Below are 22,629 nucleotides of genomic sequence, written 5' to 3' on the forward strand. Positions count from 1 at the left end.
TTTGGACAAAAAATATGTAAAAATCTCCTAGACAAGGACTTCAACTCTCCGACATCTTAATCCCACTTAGAAGCACTGTTTCGAAGACGGGTCCCTCTAGGTCGTTGAATGCAAATAGGACTTCAATAAGTCTCTGCCAATTACAACCAGCACTTTTAACTTACTCAAGAGAAGCACGATTCTCTTTTCCTTGATTGTATTCTGGCACCATACAAAATTGAAAAAATATTAAGCATGACAAGCTCAAAATTCACGACATCATGTTAGATGCAGACAGTCTGCATCGCAATTTGAAATGAACCATAAGGGATTCAAAACTGCTGCTGAACCTAATATGTCCCCATTTACAGCAATGATGAAAATAAAACCTCTTCACTTTAATAAATGATCAGTCATATCAGTACAAAAAGAAACAAGAACACAGCTGCTAAAAAAAACAGATGAAGCTTATTTCTCTTTTTTTTTAATAAGAGCATTGGATTGGTATTTTTCTTATCTTAGCTTTTAAAAACGTCTTTGGTTAGAAAAGTAAGCAATGCACCCAACAACAAATGTTTTATGTATGTGGAGCATTACATATTTATATTATATACACTATATTTGTCCCTCTGGAAAACCATTTTCTATATTGTCTCGTAGTGATTACATGTTTTACTTTACTGAATTAATTCAGCTTATGCTTCAGTGATGAGCATTAGGAAGAGAAACACAGCCTGGATCAATACAAATAGGTTTAGTCAGCTGCTGTATGATATACTCTGAGACGCATTTACTCATCTGTGCTACTACTCCCTGCTTCCATATTTCCCCAAAACAAGCTCCTTTGAGGAAAGCTGGAATCAAATGCTGTGTAAATATAATTATTGGTCATGGTAATAGTGATTTTAAATCTGAACCCCTTAATTTCATTCATAGTCTTATGATAAAATATGTTTTGGGAATATCAGGTTCAGGTTACTTTTATTTGTACCCGTAGGCGACATGAATGTGGTCAACATCACTGACAAAAACAGCTTGTGTTACTGTCACTCTACAGTATATCAACACTAACATTGTCTACACTAATTGATGTGTTTTGACTGATGCAAATGAATAGATTCTTTTGAAAAATAATGAGTAAATAATTAGTCATCATTAAGTATGCTAACAGGCACAGATTTATTAACGGAGATCTCCATGCTGACTTCGTCAGTGTTCACTGCATGCCAGGCTTTATTTTAATGATGCTGTCTGTCCCAATCAGTGTCAAGCCATTCCTGCAGAGAGAAAAAAGTTAATTATGAAACTTTCCCCGTGCCATGCTCCGTTGGCGCTGTTTCTATATTACACAATTCTGCACTGAGTGTCATAATAAAGCAGTAAAACAGAGGGGAAACTGCAGTGATTATTAGTTCAGGAGAGATGCAGCTAAAGTTCACCTAAGTGCTCTTCATTACAGTTAAGAATGAATCATGGTAAAGTTAAGTGTATCAGCAGCTTCTCCACTTCTACACAGAGGTTCATCTGAGTACGTTCACTGTACAGAAGTACAATTCCATTTGTGAAAATGACAGGCTTGTCAACGCGAGGAACTAGAGGACTTTCATGAAGCAAGATGTTACAAAGAAGCTCCTTCATTTACAATACTGTGGATATAAAAGCTGGTAGAGAGGCAGCTCAAACAACTCAAACCATGCATTAGATGAACAATCTCAGATTAATTATCCTTTGCAGGGTTGACCCCTTCTGGACACAGTGATATCATATAGAAAAAACATTTGCATCCATCTGTCACATATTCCCATGATGTAGCTTTTTTCTTTTAGTCATACAACAGTTCTGTACATGTCCTAAAGATTTATTAAATGACACAACCAGCAAGGGTTGAGACATGATGGTCTAACCTACGGAAGATATGGCACCCCGTTCCTTTTTTTCTATGACGCATTCTCATCATTCATTCTGAAAATGTTTTAAGGACAGAAATGCTTAGTTTTTGCTACAACATCGGAAGAGCTTTTTTAGTATCTCTACAGCGAGCCTGAACACAAAAAAAAAAAAAAAATCCATGAAAATGCAAATGGGGACAGTGATATTAAACGTTGTAGTGGCGCGTGTTCAAAAACAATAAAACTCACAGTATTCAAAGGTGTGACGGGACAGATTCCATTTTTTGTGGTGTCTTTTGTTCTATATCCATAAATAACTGAGACCACCATGTGTTTGAAGTCAGATACATGCAGAAAATGTTAATAAGTGGTAAGCCATACCGTTGTACTTATGGATGTGGTCTCCCTCTGTAGCTAATTAAAAAGACATCTTTTTGATCTCATAATAGCCCTGCTGCCAGGGTAAACAAAGCAAGCGACAATGACACAATAATGGGTTTTTGCATTTCAAGAGAAGATACAATTTGAATACAGGTCTATTTTTTACTGTGCATTTTTTTTGGCAACATCTTTATTAAAACAACCCTTATCACACTCTATGAACCCCATAGTGGTTGTCTGGTATGATAATCTATTGTTTTTCTCTTGAAGAGTCCGGTGATGAGATTGGAGAGTTAAGAGAACAAACACTTGCTATCAGTATTTGTTTTTTTAAATGATTCTACACAAGACTATTGCCCTGTTTGCTCATTCAGCCGTCCACCTAACTCTCTGTGTGAAAGAAAATGGCTAATGGGATTTTTTTTACTGTGAATTATCATGGAAAACAGCTGGAATTGAATAAAAATAACCTAAATTCTGTGAAAAGAAGCACAATGAAATAAAATGTGATAATGTCAAGCTGATCAAGTTTAAATTCCATAGTCATATCATATATATTTGCCAGTATTTATTCATATGAATATTTAATTCACACATTTATCTTACTGCTTTATATTGAACACATTGGACCAACAAAATCCGGAGGTTGCATGGAAAAGTATATGACCTGAAAGAATTGTACTGATAAATAGGCCCAGGTCAATGATAACAAAGCCCCATGCAAGTAACAGTACCATTATGGCAATAAGTAAACATGTCAATTTAATATGCAAGCGTACCTTGTGTTTTTAATTACCCAAGCACAGTGAAGCACCTAAACGTCACAATACAAATACGAGTCTATACGTTGTCTGTATTCATTGTATAAGCCTCTTAAACAGGTGTTGTGTCGAATACTGTTTCCATATCGATATGTGTTTTCCCCTTCCTAAAACCCTTTGCCTAAACCGGAACCAACCTTATACCTGTTTCCTAACAACTGAGGGGGGGGACAACCTATGACGTAACACCTGCACTTGTAAAATTAGAATCGTGTCAGTAGCGTCAGGTAACCATGGAAACACATCCTGAGTTAGCAAAACGTTGAGGTTAAACACGTCAAATATCTGACCGTTGACGCAACGTTTACGGATAATGTTCAGCAAGAATTATCAAGTAAGTTTATTTTACCCCAACTGACTTTGGCCTTATATTCCTTCGCAGGTAGCATGCTGTCTTTTTAAGCTACTATGAGCATTAGCTTGATGTAGCATAACATTAGCTGCAACAGGCAAATAGTGAAAACTCATCCTGTTCCTCGCAGGGTGGAGCTGTGGTGGAAATCTTTAGTGGACAAGGAAAAGACCCTGTAGCCAAATGGAAACTTTGCGGAGGTCCGTCAGCCATACATAAGGTGAGTTTTCAGAGCTGCTAGTTTTACCTTATTTTAATGTGATTATATGTGCTCACTATTGCACATAAATTAGTCAATTTAACTAGCCTGTCAAGCTAGCACACAGTAACAAATACAATCTAATGCAGTCCAATAAACATCATACAGTTAACAAAGTCTGAATGATTAACGTATCTACAGGGCTGAACGGTGAAACAGAAATTAAACTTTAGGCTGATAATCTTACACTTTAACGTGAGCAGGGCTACATTGTTATGCACAAGTTCCCATTGGTGCCATCCTTCACAGCCGTATATCAGATGTAGGCCACTTAAAAATTGGGATGCTAGCGCGTCACACATTTTGTAAGAGGGATCTGTTAACTTGTTTAAAATAAGGGAGATACAAACCCATGATGTCAGTAAATTTAACTGTAAGAGCAAAATCAACTCTCAATGAAATGTGAAAGTTGTATCGTCGATGCCATGCAACGATACACTTTCACTTCACTTTTTCTTTCTATGACACAATAGAGCTGTTCTTGTTCACGTAGTCTTTCTATTTCAAACCTTACATACTTTATTTTTCTCACATTAAGCACATGTCTGCTCTCAATGACTCAAGGTATGCCTACACAATACTGGTCATCATAACTAGGCAGAACCTTGGACTGAGCAAGGCCTCGCGTATGCTATTTCCTTTCTTAGGAGTACAATAAAGAAGTGAAGGGCTTTGTTTACTGCCTGAAGGTCAGCAGCCGGACAGTCAAGTTGCAAATACCAAAGAGTGGGAAAATGTCTCGTAAGTCACCACACTTGCACCCATTTGTAAATTACAATTTGTTATGCTCGCTTATTAATAGTAATTCTCATCTTTGACTGTTTTTTTTTTTCTTAGTTGGACTTCATCAACATTTCTTGGTCCTTCAAGTGAATATTCCCGAGTTCAAGGACTTTTCTATTGAGCTTGTGTAAGTACAGCAAGCTTAATATTTTCTTTGCTTCATTTGTATAGCGTGAACTGTTGTAGATCTGAATTCATCTTTAATTCTGTTGTTAATAAAGGACTTTTATAACGGTTAGTGTGTCTCAATACGGTAACCATAGTTATCTTTAACGGAGTAAGTTAACACTTTGTTACATGAGAGAATAGTTAATAGTATAATATAAACTGAAATAAAAAAAATAATCATTAAATCAGTGAATTTCCCTCAGACCACTGAAAAGAATATTAAAAGAGTCTAGTATGAAAACCCCTTGAGCCACCTGAACAATGTATTATATTAGCAATGACTGTTATTTACTGTAATTCTCCGTGTAATAATCACATATAAGCCGCTAAACTGTAAACTACTTGATGAAAAGAAGGCTTTTATCTTACCAGCCACAATAAATTTTACAAGGTTTTATTCATATTTTGTATAACATTGTAGCCTATAATGTGTGGATGTTTATTGAAAGAAGAATCACACTCTGTGAGATACCAAATGCTTTTTCATGGTCAATAAAACAACATTTGTGCAATCAAGACTCTACAGAAGTCTTCTTTAAAGTTTTTATGGAGTCTTTTATTGCGCTCAAAACTCTTCATGTACGAATTCATGTCATGGTAAAATTCAATTCATTACAGACTCGGGCTGTGTTAGACGGTATAGAAGCTGCTGTTTAGATTGTGTTATGTCATGGGAGCCATATAGACAACAAAACTAGGTGGACATAGTGTCAGAAGTCAAGATAATCTCTCACTATAAAGTTACCTACCTACCTTTTTACTCACACACGACATCACTTTTAAGAACCCGGAGAAATATTGCTGGTGTTGCTGTTCTTCCATTAGCCTGTGTCATGACAGCTGACTTCACAGCAGTACATTAAAGTCGAAGAACCTTTAAGAGCTTATCTCACAGAGTAATAAAGCTTGTGGCTTTCTCTGCTCATAACTTCTTAATGGCACAATTGATGCCGGCGATAATTTATGTTCTGTTGTCTTGTTATTTGCAGGGTAACTGATTTAGAGCACCTGAAAAGAAGACTTCACTTGTCAACAGTCCATAAAGAGCTGTCTGCCACACTTTTGCATGCAAAGATACCTTTTGTAGGATTGAAACGCAGTACTGTGAGTATCCAACTCAGCCATGACATGTTCTTTCAGTACTTTTAGATTTACCTTCCACATATACGCTTCAAGTTATTGAACTGCATCTCTTAAGAGATCATTTTACTGTAACTACAAAATCATATTGTGTCTGTTGTCTCAGTGGTCTACTTTGTGCATCGACCTTCAATCATTCACCGGTGAACTGTTCAAGGGGTTTCTGACACTGGATTGCATCACATTGTTTGCCACCTGTAAAGTCCGCAGAATCTTCACCATGAAGACAGAGCCTACAGGAATGGCAAATGATGGTAAACAGAGTTTTATCAGCTCAACTTAAAGTGCCCTCCATGTGTGTGGTTATTTAAAAGATACAGTAGCTCAGCACTGATGTAATGTAAGTCAGTGGTCTTCAGTTTGGGAAGATTTCTTCTGTGTTCGTATGAAATTGTGCGCACGTGTGTGGAGAGAGAGAAAAACCGTTTTCTGTTGGCTGAGAGATCAGTGGTGGTTTAACTCTTAAAATTGCTCGGCGGAGCCAATTGCTGCACATGGCGCTGGCTAGTCAGTGCACCCTTAACACTACAAGACAGCTTGTCATTTGTATTTTCTCTGTTGGTCAAAGTGTTACCATTGTTGGGTGATGATGTGTTTTGTTTTGTTCTATAGAGATGTTTCTCTTTTTATCTAGACATGTTTCTTAGTGGTGCTGGTATTACGGACTTGATACCTCGCAGTTGCCACTTCCCACCAGATGTAAACCACATCACTCAGGTGTTGAACATGGAGAATTCGCGGAAAGCAGACATGAGGCTGTTGAGCTCTGACTGTGGTGGGTAAGAGCAAATCACAGAATTGTGAATGTATCAATAAACAGTAGTGGAGGGATTATCTAAGTATTAGTATTTCCACTTTATGCTTCTCCACTACATTCTGGAGGCAAATATTGTGCTTTTTACTTCACTCCATTTAATTCTTCCAGCCAAAATCTACCATCTGAAACGGTTACGATACACAGAGAAGCATCATGCTGCAGGAATTGCTGCACATAGGGAAATTGTTTTCCACGAAGAGATTGTGATGATAATCGATTTGTTTTCCCCGTGTGAAATTCCTGTGGTCCTCACTTTTGTGTTCATTTGCAGCTCACCTGTACTCAGAGAGATGCAATTATCTCCTCATATAAAAAGACATGCACCAGTAATCCAGTTCCGCCGCCTCTGTGGCCTTTTTATCAGCGCCTATTTATTTGTTCTGACAGCTGTCTAAGTCATGTTGAATCAACCGGCAATGCCCACAGAAGAGAGCTGTAACCACACACGAGGAATAGCTTTTCATAATTAGCATCTGCATTATTAGCATAACATTCTTAATCATAATTAAAACGATTGCTATTAAAGTAGGCATCCAATTTAAGTTGCTCGGTGAATATTGTTGCTTTAGCACCCAATGTGTCAGAAACTGTTAAAGGTAAGCTACAGCAGTTATAATGCAGCAACAAACACACCGTGATTATCTCAAACACCAAAGACATTCTGTTTCAATGTCAATGAACTCTTGTTGATCAAAATATTTGTTAGTCTAACAACTATCATAGATCTCATTTCATTCCTTATCGTTACAACATTCTGTTATAGGCTTCTGTAGACGTGAAGTACACTGAGCTGTACTCACTCCTAATCCTGGGTCATTTTCTGAGTGTCGGATCTGCTGCATCAAAGCAGTGCGACTTCTTCTTCTTCTTCTTCATTCTCCGTACGCCCAACCCAGCTCTGTCTTTATCATCTTGACGGGCCGGTGTGTTTTGTGGCATGAAAGTGTCTGCTCTCGGCTCTGATGATCAGGATGAGACAGAGAGTGTGGGGTTTTTTTTTTCAGCTGAGGTGGTCCTAATGAGCCCTGGCAAAGATACAGCAGGGTCAGGTGGTGGCCCTTTCATGACTCCCTCCACAGCCCATCTTTTGTAGAGGATGATTTGAAGCAGATTTATAGGTTGAAGAAAAACACCAACTCAATCAGTTCAGCAGTAGAGTCTCATTAATACACAGCCATTAAACCTCAACTGTAAACTGTGTGTTGTAATCAGTAGGCTCAAATACAAAATATAAAAGTTTTTAAAGTTTTCCATTCACAGTAAAAGAAAAACCAATGAAAGGGCTTTGTAGCTAGTGCAGAGGCGGCTTCATACTGATCTTTAAAATGCTGCTCTGAGGCCTTCACATTGAACTGGTTTTATGCCAGCATTTTTCATCTACATGAACTATGCCGCTTTTGTAAATGTGAAGCACATCCTTGGGAAGTTGCCGTGGCTGCTTCATCATTTTACATGACTGACAACTTGCTTAAACTCTCCAGCACCTATACTTGCCAGGTGGTTTAGGTCCAAGTGAGTGGAGTTTGTAAGTTCCGTCTCTTTATTTATGTACGAGTGTAAGATGTAAGAAAATGACTTCAAACAACAAAGATCGATAATGGGATATCCTTTGCAGTTCCTGATCACTCTACCACTGCCACATCTACCGCTTCTCGGCGATCCGGGCCCCAGGGGGTCTTACACGCAGCCTCAGGCTCCACGCTTTCAGGCCCACCCCCTCAAACTGGAGGAAAAGGCAGTGCAGCCTCAGACGGAATGGATAAAAGTGTACTCCTTTTCTCATGAATCCCATATTAACATATATCTCTATATGTCATACATTGCCATAAGTACAAAATAGAACATGTTGTATTTGAACTTCTTCTTCTTGTGCTGTTCCTCACAGGCAACCCCGTCCAGAAGAATAAACCAAGAAGTCACTGCAGAACGTGAGAGGGTTGTGGTTGTTTGTGGTGCATGTGCTTGCCATGGCAACCATTATCTGGCCAAATATGGAAGCTGCTACTCTTCTTTTTCTTCTTGTTTAAGACTCTGGTGCCACACAGTAAACAGATTTGTCAGAGGGAACTGTCACTGTCATCATCGTCTCTTTATCATTTTTTTGACTTTTTTTCCTGTGGAGAAAAAAACACTTTATTATTCATATTCAATATGTACAGTACGTATAGAACATATTAAGTTGAACAATACAATTTAACACTACAGATGACAAAAAAAATGAAATGTGATACAAATTGAGCCTCGTACCTTTATGACAAGCAACTCTGTATACTGACACTTGCTGTAAGATACCGAAGACGCGATCACACACACACACACACACACTGACTCACACAATAGTTAAGAGGTAAGGGTGGTGGCCATTATAGTAGCGTTAAACACAATAAACACAAAAAGAGCAAATAAATGAGTTAGATATTCAGTTAAGTAAACAGAGCACAGGTCTGTTAGTCGTTAAGTCTATTGTTTTCCTTCTCCTGACATCAGCTACTCTGTGTTTAAAATTGGAGATCATCGATTGTTCAATTACGATTTTAGATCTTGTTTTCCAAACGTGTGTATTTATGACCCACATCACCAAGCAGAGCTTCTTTGTGAGCCTGTGAACGTTTCTTTTATAAAACCCATACATGACTGATTCTTCCTCTGATTGGATGTTAAAACCCACACCTGCTGTTTTCATGTTAATCTCTGGATAACAGTCAGTTGCTTCTCTCGCTCTTCCAAAGCAGATAATGGAAAAGAAGAAAGAACAAAATAAATTGTTAAATTTATAGTCTAAGTTGTAATGTGGACCCAGAAGCAGGATGCAGAGCAGTTATCTTAAAAGGCAGAAGATTACTTGCTTTTTGTTCAAAAGCACGTTTAATGATTGGTAAGCAATCAGCAAAGGCACATAGCAAATAAGAGAGATGACAGGGCGGCATATATAACGCACATAACGCAATTTGAGTGAGTCGTTGAACCATTATATGTACTTAGTGACTGATAGCCGGGAACAAGGAGGAAAAGAATGAATTAAAAAAAGAAACTGAACTTAATACAGAAATATAGCGTTTTTGGAAAATTTACAGAGAATTACATTTGAGTGCTGTAACTATAAAACGTTATTTGGAAAGAGCAACGCCTAGAAGTGCTCCACAGTCATCATTGATTATTAAGTAAATACTAATATAACCATTACCAAAACCATCATCAGTTCATAATGTCCCCAAGCATTGTTTTGAGTTGAATACCAATTTTCCGAATATTGCCAACAAAGCAAATCAATAATATGTGGCGTTGAGTTTGTGTTGTTTCACTTTGCTCTTGTTGGTCTCGTTGACTGATCGATTGACATGAAAGCAGTTTTTCTTAACTTTAATGATAAGTAAATGGTAAATAAAATGTAGTGTAGGGAAAATCAAATATCACGTTATATTAATGCAAATACCTCAATATCCATAACGCGATGATACTGTAGGGTAGACTTTGGTTTCTTTTATAAAATATTTACACTATATGATTTTTGTCAAATAATCATTAGTAATGTGGCTATAATGACTAATTAGGTGAAGGTTTTGTCATATTACCAAATCACAATAACAGTATAATATCAATATTTTGTCCCTGATGTAGTGATTTTAACACTTCATGTAGAGAACGTGAAGCTGGAAGACTTGCGAGTGAGTCTAGTTAGCCTTGACTTAGTACATCTAAATACCTAATGCTCTGGGTGACGGTGAAAAATCACTCAGTCTTTTGTTTTTCAGGCATGTGAATATAGTGTGCGTATAATGCGTTTATTCAGAACAGGATATTGACTACATGACTTAAAGTGCACTCTCTGCTGTAAAAGTGCACACTAATCCTCTAATTACAGCTCTTCTTTATTATTATTCTTGTACATCGGTAAAAGCATTACAGATTAACCAACAAAACAAAAGCCCATCTCCGTCAAAGCATGTTCTCCCAAGCACCTAATAACAGATGTTATAGTTGGTAATACAACATCCTTTGAGCATGACTGAATGCAAAAACTGATGATTAAAATTCCTTAATTCAGCTGAACATAATGTATTCTCCCTGCACTGAATGAATGCAAGAAGCTCAGTTACTGAAATGCCTTCATTAATAGGGATTTTCACAGTGCATAATCAGTTCACAGATATGCTTCTGGCAAACTATAATAACATTGTTGTTTGAATGTTTTGTGTTATAAAGCTTTTCTAATGTTGAAAGTACTGCATGCAGGGACACTTGGCACTATGCAGCCCCATCCCCCAAAAGACAAGCAGGGATCTAAGAAGCTACGTGTCTACAGTGCTGGAAGAGAGAGGCTAGTATCATCAGGTAAGATGTGCGCACTGCATCAATATATTCTCTGTTTATGTTGGAATACAAAATATGGTTTGGTGAATGTGCCATGGTTGAATACGGTACGGTGTTTCATTGTGCTTAAACGCCACTCCAGATGCTGTACCTGCTGGTGGCCGAAGAAAGAGAAGTAAAACTCCTCCACCCAGTTGGCGAGAGAGCAAGCAACAACCTCTGACCTTAACAGAAAAGACAAATCACCTAACAGCAGGTGAGGTTAACATCTGCCGGAATAGACGGCGAGCATGACAGCAGCAAGCATGACAGCAGGAAGACGTGTGCACTTTTAGACTGAGTCTAACAAGACAGTGAGGGATGGAACAAAAGAGAATAATATGCATATTTGACTGTCTACTTTGCATGTTCTGATTTTACCAAGTAGGTCCTTTCTACTTGAGAAGAAAAAAAAATCCTACTTTATAAATTACATTTAAAATATTGCATGAATTTCAATGAGCCTCATTCTATGCTGCATACACCATCGCTTTTGTTCCCCTTTTTTAATTTTGCATAGCCCACGTCAAGGCCATTTTCAACATTTTTGTAGGAGTACCTTGTCCTGCTCCAGCCCATGAAATCCCACCAGCACCACCACAAAAAAAAAAAAACACACACACACACACACACAAACACACCCGCATTGTCAAAATGAGTGCACGTGCTCTGAAAGCTCATTTATCGACGTTTCTCCTCAGCAATAAGCTTCTTTGCTGCAGCCATACCAACAGAGAGAAAGTAGTTAGTTCATTAATGGTAATGTGGCACATTAAATAAAAGTCAGAGGGACATCTCCTGAGTCCAGGGTTTGCCACACAGAAATTAGAGAAAGTGATTATACTGTTGAGAGGTTGAGATCTGCGCACTCATTCAGATAGAGGTGCCTCTCTCTCTGATCTCAGGCCTATCGTGGAGTGGAAGGATCCAGTGTGTCTTGCACGCACACATGAATGGATGCATCTTTCAATTAAGGGTTAAAAAGATTTTACCCACATATTCAGGAGCATATTGTTCGACATTGTAACACTACTGTAAGATTTTGTCTTCCAGCTTAACAAAAGTTGAAAACCAAAAGATTAAAGCAGAATGACAGCAATATTTGCTTGGAAAATACATCAGAAAATACATCAGAGTGTTAAGGATGTTGGACAGAGAGTGACAACTGTGCAGTAAACTGCTGTCCTCACTACAGATTATGTTGTTTATATTGTCATTAAGGTATTAGCATAGCTGGGCTATTAACAAAACCTACAAAAAATGTCAGTGCGGGAGGAATTTATGCTCTCTTTTGGCAAGCAATAGAATTCATTACAATTTTGCATAGTGCTATGATGAATTTATATGTGCATATATTCAAAAGAAATTAGAATGACATTAGTCAGGTGATGAAAAAAGGATTTATTGCTCACTGTAATTAGATTCCTATCATTATTCTCTACACAGTATTTGTGGCTAAGACCTTCACGTGCATTCTGAAAGACTTATTCATCTATCATACAATTTGCACACTCAAATCCTCTTTATTTTGCAAAATACTGTATGTTTCAAATAGAGAATTTACTCCCGTCTTGTTTTTGTTCTTTAATCTGTTTAAAATGTTAGATGTGTATAGCTGCACTCCTGCCAAGGACAGTACAGGAGCTGCTCCCACACCAGCAGAGTCTCTCTCCTGCTCGATCCGTCCAGGTTTTTCTAGTGACCTGCTGGACTGGAGCAGCTGGGAGACTAATGAGGGTACCGAGCCCCAGCTCACTCTGCAAGGGGAGGTGTTCACTTTCTCATCCCAGCCACACTCACCCAAACGAGGGCAAGGCCAGGGCGACCAGGAGAAGACGGAGATGGGAGATGATCAGGTTCAGAACAAAAGTGGGAGGCGGTATGAGGCCCAGCTCGAGGATGACTTTATCGGCAGTGAAAGTGATGAGGTACGTCTGCTCTCAGGGAGAGACATGTGCATGCTGCACTTTAAATGTGCACACATTTGAAGTGCATCTCACAGTGTGTTGCTCTGACACTAAAGACACTGACAGTGTAGACGTACACCAGATTTCCAAAATATAATTTGTCAAAATGTATTCTGATTTTTGTTATCTGATTTAATCTCAATTCATCAGAATAGATTCAGTTTATTATAATATCTGTCACAGTTAGATTGAATTCAGTTTGGTTTGATTAGTTGCAGTGTATTTGCCATCAGATCATTTATTGATGGCTCTGAGACTTATAATTAAGAATAGTAGTTTTCTTTATGCTGAGCAGGGGAATTAAGCTGTTCAACTATAAAGTATAACTATAAAGATGACTATCTTCAAAGAAATGCTAATTGCTTTTACTTATTTAAAACATTATAATAAGTCTGATAATTCAGACTTAAGAAGCTAATTTTGTTGCGCAGCTGATTAGTTTAATTTTAATACAATTTCTATGGCATTAAAGTAATGTATTCTATACACCAAGTTAAAGACAAAATCCACCCTAAAACACAAAAACCTGAAGAAAAACAGATAAGAGTGTCTGTTGCATGCATGTGTCAAATCTGATGTTTGATGGTGCATTCTTTTAAACTCGTTGATGACATCAAGAGGCCGCATTCCTGTATGATGAGGATAAGGTAACAACGTGCAACTGATTCAGTATATTTCCACGAGTCAACAGGGGGAAATCTTCTCTAAAACATTTATAGTAAATGTCAGGTTTTGGTATCAGTAACTCGGGGTTCTCTCAAGGCTCACATTTCCCATTGACATTGTGTGCATGTGCAGATGTGCATGTAAAGAACTCACGCCAGGTACGACCTGGTAAGAAAAGCAGTATATAACAGGTTCTGTTTGGCAAAAATGTGATTCTCTGTATGGTGACTTTTCTTTGTCTTACAAAGAGTAAATGTTTACCTCTGTTGAACATGCACAACTTTTCAATTTTCCATCCTCTATTTTACATTACTTAGCCAAAAATACTGTGGTATTAGCTTATTATCAGCAGTGCGTCCTGGTACTAGATCCCAAAAAATGTTTTTTTAAATAGCTGCATTTGTCAAGGTAGGTAGAAATCGTACAACACACACACACACACACACAGACACACACACACACACACACTCAGGTTATGAGACAGGTTATCTCGTTAAATTTGAAATGATCACATAGCCTTTTCAAACACAACCCGAATAATGATCCATCAAAAAACTTCTGAAAGAAGCCCACCCACCATAGGAAAGTATTGCCTGGGCTTTGATTAGTAGAATAGTATGTGCAGTGTGTGCTGTCTGAACCAGGACAATTCACTTTCCATTAATATTGCCTAGCTTATAGAGTTAGTCATTTTCTCCCTTCACCTTCGCATGTGAAAACCACAAATGTGACTTTTTAGAGAACGTCCATCGGCATTCTAGGAAAGTAACTGACAGCAACTGTGTTAAACAATTGAGGTTAAAATAAAATGTATGCAGAAAAATGAAATAGCAACCTTTCACAATAATAAACACTGAAAATGTGCCTGAGGGGGTTATTTAGAGCAGCATGTTTACAAATTAACACATTAGAATCAGTTTCTGATATGAACCTTGATTAGAGGGGAAAGAAAGAAGTATGCCATATACAGTAATTCTGTGAAAGCAGAGTTAGCAGGTTGACGTGATGATGACATAGTGCAGTGAAGTTCCTTGATTCGAAGATGCAAGAATCGAAACCCTTGGGTACTCCACGTGCCATTGCGATACATTCAGATTTATTATCACCCCAGGCAGCAACATAGTAACATAGTCCATGCCCTCTGAGCCAAGATAAACCAAGAAGTATTTTATGGTCAGTAAGAGTAACATTATCAAGGGCTTTCCTAAGATCAAGCAGCGTACAAACTGATGTTTTACCTGAATTCATTCATATTCAGCACCCTTATGAGTGCAGTCTCAGGACTGTGATGTGCTCCAAAGCCAGACTGAAATCTGAACAAAAGGCCATTTATATTAAAAAAAATAGTTAATTTGAATATCAACAACTTTCTACATATTTTTATTTTGTGAAGTGATGATTATATATGGATCTGTAATTATTTCATAGTAAATGATCAGGACCAGGTTGTCTTTCCAAGCAACTGAAAACATTTTTGAAAAACGATGGCAGGATGATAAAACAGCAGGTGCTGACACATGCAGATGACATTCAGATTAACACTTAGAACGGATGACGCTTCACTACATCCTCCAGACGCTGAGTATTGGTAGCATTGAATGCTGAAGAACGAGCCACATTGTTTCTGTGAGATTGCAGTCGCGGTTCTTGTTCCACGGTTTGACGTTCAATTTATGTTCAATCTGACATTTTCAGTTTTTTATTACTTACAAAAGATTCAAATTCATTACACCTATTGAGAAATAGGAAGTTGGGGGCCATTCGTTTTGAGGGTTTATTACATTTTTCAACAGCAGTAAATAAGGCACAAGAATTGTTGATGTTCTTGTCCTGTTAGAAATATCAACACCTGTGCGAATCAGTGTGTGCCCTTGGCTGTGTGTTGACCCTTTCACATGCTGCAACAGATCAAACATTTCAAACAGACTGACAGTCTTTGGGATTATCGAGGGTGAATGTTCATATTGATTCATCTGTTGAGATGTCAGAAAGCAGCTCAGTGAAGTTATCAACAATCCATCAAAACTTGGTCTGTAAATTATTAACAGTAGAATCACCTCATAACGGCTTGCACTGAAATGAGTGTTTAATTATTGGAGCAACACCAACATCTTTCCTGTCAGGTCGAGAAACCTTTATCAAGGTTTGGTGGGGCTGACTCAATGAGAACTGGTGTGCTGCCACTATTATCTAACACGGTTTCAGTTAAAAAACTAAAAACCAGGATATATGAAATGTGTCAAAGCTGGCAGGGGCTTAAAACCAATGGTGGAGGGGGACGCCGAGGGGCCTTAGGGGAAAGAAACTGAGGAAGGGAGAGGGAAGGGACAAGAGGTAAGTTTGGTTCCAGCTGTGGCCAGTTCTTTTATTTGGTCAGTGAACTCCAGGAGGGGTTAGGGCCAAAGAAACACATTATAAAAGATCAAAAATAAGATGAAACAGAATACATAGAATGCATAAAATGCAAAAATCAGTTTTCTCTGTTCTTTTCTGTGGTGGAAATTTGAATTTTTTAAGACGACGACATTTGAAGAAAGTGAATCCTCACAGGTAGTAATTGGCATGTGTGGTAGAGACTCCTGATTCCAACATCCCTCATGTTTTAAATTTTGTTGAAGCAGGGTCTAAAATGTCTCTTCTTAAAGCTACGGTTGGTAATCTTAAGAAACTAGCAAGAGTACGCTAGATTTCTTTTAATTGCCCAACCGAAAAACCCAGCTCATTGTTTCCAACCCTTTTCCAACGAAAGTAGCTGGCAGCACTAGACCCAAAAGTTGCTAAATCTAATAAGAAAGTTGCCAAGTCAGCAACACTGGCAGCCCGTCTCTTCAGCCCTCCCTCCAAAGCCCCCAAAATGATCATTATAAACGTAAACATATCATAATGAACAGTTCTCACCGCTGATGAGTAGTGAGTGCACGGGCAGAATACGCACAGGCACGCCGGTAGGTAGACAGGCAGGTAGCACATCCAATTATCACATTTGGGCTGTAATAAAAGATTAGACCGGCTTATTACAATCCTGCGACAGCCACAGTTATTTCATTTTTTTCTGTCAGTTTGATTCATTGATTGCTGTCAGGATGTAATGAGAATTTCGGCAAAAATATAAAAAAATGGTTCTGAAGAAGATTACAGCCCTACCTTGAAAGCTTTCTGGTGTGTTGTGTTATTTCTTGTCATTATCTTGAATTCTCTTGTCTCTTGTCGTTGGCAGACGGAGTCAAAGGGTGACGTAGGAACAGTTTTACTCCTGACTGACAGCACTCCTGTTTCGTAGTTGTCTTGTTGGTGTTAGTCTATTGTTGTCCAATGTCTAATCGCTGGATCTTAGTGCACTGCAATATTTTTGAGAAGTTTGTGAAAGCTTACTAACATCAGCCAATCTCCAGTCTTGGCAGACACTGAAGTTCAGTGTAGTGACACATCAAAAAGGCTTGTGAAAAACAAGGATATCGGCAAAATAATGTAAACAGAGCGGAGAGCAAGCAGCAAAGTGTCTGCTCTATGAGAAAGTTAGAAGTTATCATCTGAAGATATCTGAAAGAAGACAAAATGTCAAAACACTTATCTGTGTTAAATGTTGACTTACATAAAAAAGTGTGTGTACTTAGAATAAGCTTGCACATGACAAAAATAGATACAGGTACAATATAAAGTGCAAGACATGCAACATGGGTTGTGAAACAGTTTTTTTAGCATATCACATAAGCTTTGCATTCCTAGTGTCACAGTTTGGCAAAAGGACAACAGGGGATGGACCCAAATCCAGACAGACAGGGGGAGCAGAAAGATGCTAAACAGTGATTTTCATAAAGAAATGTCCAAAACAAAAGTTACAAGGCAGGTGAGTCCAAAAATGAGTAGCTGAGAATCCAACAGGCAAAACAACACTAAACAGGACCAGGTAAATTGGACATTTGCCGATATTAACATGTAACATAGCAGACAAACCAACAACCAGCAGACGGAAGACGGGACTATAAATACACAAGAAACTAATATGACAACAAGACACAGGTGGGGAGACGTGAGTGCAGGCTGAAAGCTGATTGGTGGAAGAAACACTGGGCTGCAGAGACTAATGCAACACAGGTGATCTACAGAAAACCCCATAGACAGGAAGTTAAACTAACACAGGACACAAGGGAACCTAACCCTAACCCAGGGAACTTCAAAATAAAACAGGAAACAAACTAAGTCAAAACCAAGATCATGAGAGCGAGAAGCTTTAGTATGTGACACTTTATATGACACCATATTCTGACACCCTGACTATAGTAATTAATCCGACTGGTGAGCCATCGGACACAAGTTGGCCTGATTTTGATTTTCATTCATTTATGGCAGGTTGCTCATTTCTCAACTTGGAGCAATATCATCTTTCAAGGTGTTGCATCAGTTTCATGCAATTCTTTTAAGATAACGTTTGTTCTTAAACATAGAGAAATATTAAAGGCAAAACAAAGCTATGAACCTGCAGAAACATTTTGAAATGTATGAAATACAACCGACCAATTTATAATAATAATAATAATAATAATATCAGTTATTTTAATGCAATAAGAACTGAAAGAATGTACTATGCAGTAGTATAGCAACTGCTTTCATGACACTCAAATGCTACCCTAAAACAGAGCAATGCTACATGCCCTCAAAACACAGGCTGGAACACACACACACACACACACACACACACACACACTGCAAACCCACGTGCTCACAGCCACACCCATTAAAAGTCCTTTCAATAATATATGAAGCTCATTGTTTATTCACTTGCACTTATGAAAATGATAATGCTTTGAAAGAAAAGAGAAAACAAATAACATGTGGAGCAGGTGAGATAAAAACCTTAAAGTGCCAATGCCCTAAACCCCAAAAACTAAAGTCAGAGATGAAAGAAAACGCCTCAAAAGGAGACTGCAAAGTGAAGAAACAGGTCTTAGGGAAGCTTCAAACAGTCCAAATCATGAGAAACAATGTCTATAATATGAACTTAAAAAGTGTAGGTGTGCTCGCTATTTGACTGTTGAGATGGTGCAGAATGATGGCATTAAAGGAACACTAATCTATGTTTTGAAATATGAAACATTCACTCCTTGTCTTCAGTGGTAGCTGTGGAAAGTTTGTAGCTTTCAGCTTTGATTCAATAGTTCCAATGGATTCCAACTGTGACCCAGTTTCACAGCAAAAAGACAATGTTTCAAAATGTCCACAGAAACTTTGATCAAGCATCGTCATGCTCTGTCCACACAGACTGCATGCTCAGTTTGGTCCAAAACAATCACATTTCCTCCAGTATGGCTTGTTGTCCAGCTTTCAATTGCCGCTAGTCCGTGTTGATGTATGCGTCTACTACACTTCCCTTATTGTGGGTTTCTAAGAATCGTTTGGTGAACCTGTGTTGTCGGTGACAGAAGTGGCTTTTGCTGCAGGACTTTTTTGAAAAGTTTCGATGGGGAGTTTTTTTCGCTGTGAAACTGGGTCACAGTTAGAATCTATTGTTACTTTTGTGAATCCAGCTGCCGTCCTCAGTAAATGAGCAAGTTACAAACTTTTCAGAATCACGTATCTTTCTGGGTTTGTAGGGGTGAGTGTTTGATATTCAAAACTCAGGCTTTCAGCGGAGTATTCCTTTAATGTTGAATAGCGCCATGTACTGTGTGTGTATTTGGAGTGTGTTATGTAACCTGATTTGTAGGCGACACATTGTGAACTATATCACTGAGTGGTAACTTTGGATCTGAAGGTGGGAGAGATTAGCAGACTTAAAGAGAGTGCCATTACCCTTTTTAAATGTGAGGTTAATTTAAAGCTAACCCACCAACCCCTGGTCAATCCCAATGACTGTTTGCCATCTCATTATCGTATTTCATTAAGCACACATCAATCTAAAGGGCAGAACGTTAAAGTTGTTCAGGTGACATTAGAAACAGTCTACAATGTATTCTTAGGCCATGACTAATCATCCCTTTTACAGTGTTTAAAATAATTTATAACGAATCAATTTGTCCCTGTGTTTCTTTGAGGATAAGAGCTACAACACGTTCAACCCTGTTACTCCCAGATCTTCCAGTCCAACTTTAGATGTGCAACTTGAAGTCCATCCTGAATCTCACAACATTAATCAAACAACACCAAAAGAGCTCAGTCCAGCTGCCACCGGTACGAAGTCTCCATCCAGTGTGAGAGCTGAACCGGCTGGGCTCGCCCCCACACGCTGCCGCTCACCCAGTGCGACACCCAGCAGACAGGAAGTCAAGTGTGGCCCACGTGAAGCAGAGGTGGTGAACCAGGTTGTGGATGAGAACAGCAGCGTATCGCTTTCAAGAAGATTCCTGCAAGAAGTCAAATTAAATGACTCCACACAGCACAAGGTACTGCTCGTATCTACAACAGCCCTCATCCAGAGCGCTATGGCTTTATACGTGTATTTTGTGCCAGAGAAACAGAGCCTCGGAAGACTTGTGAAAAAGTTTGTAATGCCGTGCTGAGAAGGATCAGACTATACAGTCTGTTACAAATTGAGGTTGGCCGCCGCTCCAGTTGAAAAGACCCAGGATCACAGGATAGTCAACTGGAGAGATCACAAGGCCTGAAGGGAGATCTGTCACTTGGCTGTTGCTTTCTGCATTTACACAACTCACTGCTGAGACATGTCCCAGCATTCTTCATCACGGCAAGCTCTTGACTGCTGATTCGTGCCAACTCCAGCAGGCGACATGCAGTGAGGGCTTTGACTGAAAGGTTGTCAGAGAAATATGACAAGGAGTTTGTTTCCCTCCCTGCAGCCCTGGTTTATTGACTGCCATTGATTCAATACCAGGGCCACACCAGGCATCCTTGCACAACTCAGGTTAACACAGCCCTCTCTTAAAACAGCAGATCCACTGTTTAAGACATTTCCTTAGAGGGTCAAAGCTAAGGCTGTCCAGCACTGCCTTGAGCTCTGTCTACGACTTCTGTCTGCTGTTTTGAGATTTGCTCGACTTTAACGAGAATCATAATCACAATATGTCTGTTTTTATATGGAAATATGCTGTTCTAATATGAATAAACACGGGATGGGACAGGAGTAATTCTTCTGGTATTGGGACGAGACAGGAATTCAATTCGTTTACTCTGTGTTGGGATTTGGACAGGACAGGAGTGAAAATCCACTCCTGTTTCACCCTCTAGTGTGTATGTGTGACTGTGACTAAGTGCATTGTCATTGGAATTGCTTTCAAAAAAATAATTTATTTTTTTTTTTCCACAGGTAATCGTTTTAAAGGCAGAAGACACCAACACACCGAAGCCTGTTGACTCCAGCAATTACAACTTACACGTGCTTAGCAGTCTACGAATGCACGGGGATGATGATCACGAGCTTCGAATGCTGGCAAGTCTAAAAAGGGAGCAGGAAGAATATGAATGTAGAGCCTCAGGCCTCAGTGCATCCCAGATCCACCACTGCAATGTCAGCGTCAGCATGAGCAGTGACGACGCCTCTACCTGGACCCACATCTCCACGGTCTGTACTGTCATCTTCTGCTACTCTTGATCCTTCATTGTTGATTCTTCACTAACGAGCAACACTCACGTGCAGCTCATCTACTATTTACAATCATTAGTGCGTTGTCCTTCCCTCTATCTCCCGTCTGGAAGAATTTTCTTGACCTGGGTTGATGCTCACCCTTGTTAATTTCCATTTCAAGCACTCGTGCCACAGTGAAGTGCTAATGCCCGTCTTTCTCCAAGCGTGTTTTCTGCATTACAAAAGATTATGGAGATAGACGCACATTAAGTGGCCTCTTACAGCTTTAAAAAGCACACTGGCATGATATCCACGGTTCCCGCCTGTGACAAAAAAATTATTTAGGTCATTTGACATGATCCCCAGACGTCTTTTTACAATTCAAAGATGGCATAGTTTGCGCTTTTCTGTTGAAGGTCATTTAGATGTATGGGCCATTAGCATAAGCACATTGCACCCGTGAAGAGAGAACACTGCCCTGCCTGGCCCTAAAGGATATACTGTGGGATCCCCAGTGATACAGTCATTACAGATGCTGGCGTTATAGGCCTGTTACCATTTCTGTACTTGCAGGTATGCATTAACATACTGAGATTCAAGCAGAGCACATTGAATAGTGGTATCACCGCAGGGATTATCATTCCACTGGTTTTTTTTTTTTTAGAGGACACAGTGATGTGGTGATTAATACGAACATATATCTTTAGACCGCACAGTTGGAACAGTTTTCCACGGGGACAGGATGAAATTTACATTTGACTTAATCAAACCCCGAAGTGATGTTTTCCGAATAAGCTGCAGTGCTTTACAAATTTTGAATACATATGGCAACAGCACCACCATCAGCATATTAAAAAAAGGCTTTGCCAATACAGAGAGAGAAGAAGAGACATAAAGAAAGACGTAAAAGTCAGTGAAAGAAAAAACAAAGAAGAGATGGTTTTGGGACCGAGGAAGAGAATAGTCACTGTCTGGAGCTGTGACTCGAGTGGTCTGTTGTTGCCATCTATACTGTTGCTGTCTCTGCTGCCAAAGCTACTGGACCATTAACTTCACCCCCAGGCGATTATATATAAGAGGAAGAGAGAGATTTGATACATATTCGCTAGCACATAACTGAGGTAAGAACTGTCAAGTCTTGTTTTTGTCTCAGACCATGATGTCGGATTACAGCCATGACAGATTTAGAAGAAAGAAAACACTCAAAAAGTAAAACTCCAACCAAAATCTTTTCGTATAGAATACTCAACCCCTCTCGGCTTGAAAAGTGGCAGTTTCATCCTTCATTGTGAATTTGTGTCAGTCAAAATAAACCCCAGTGGGGATGTGGAATAGGTGTTTGGTTTTGACATGGAGGTGAAATATCAAATACATCTTGTGATAGGATGAAAGGTTTATTAAAATATTAAACTCTATCACTTGTGTTAATAACAGGGGGACTTTAACAATCCACTACTGACGAGAGCAGAGTGAAGGACCGGTTTCATTCTCAAGTGTTTTTTACTGAACTGAATAACAGAATCTGCACTGAGGTAAAT

General features: G+C 39.0%; 1 protein-coding gene across 1 annotated transcript in view; it reads left to right on the forward strand.

The window, feature by feature from the left end:
* Positions 1-3,383: 3,383 nt before the first annotated feature.
* The window catches only part of cfap20dc (CFAP20 domain containing), a 33,178-nt gene continuing 13,932 nt past the window's right edge, over positions 3,384-22,629 (forward strand). Inside the window, 15 exon segments of the mRNA XM_076111163.1 lie at positions 3,384-3,404; positions 3,553-3,642; positions 4,329-4,422; positions 4,519-4,595; positions 5,473-5,528; positions 5,622-5,736; positions 5,879-6,026; positions 6,407-6,547; positions 8,205-8,356; positions 8,475-8,541; positions 10,793-10,919; positions 11,032-11,156; positions 12,545-12,867; positions 19,605-19,952; positions 20,834-21,088. Of these exon segments, the coding sequence (XP_075967278.1) occupies positions 3,384-3,404; positions 3,553-3,642; positions 4,329-4,422; positions 4,519-4,595; positions 5,473-5,528; positions 5,622-5,736; positions 5,879-6,026; positions 6,407-6,547; positions 8,205-8,356; positions 8,475-8,541; positions 10,793-10,919; positions 11,032-11,156; positions 12,545-12,867; positions 19,605-19,952; positions 20,834-21,088 (2,139 nt within the window).

This window comes from Anarhichas minor, unplaced genomic scaffold (assembly GCF_050575085.1).
Source record: "Anarhichas minor isolate MPS153535 unplaced genomic scaffold, ASM5057508v1 ptg000043l, whole genome shotgun sequence".
Lineage (NCBI taxonomy): Eukaryota > Metazoa > Chordata > Actinopteri > Perciformes > Anarhichadidae > Anarhichas > Anarhichas minor.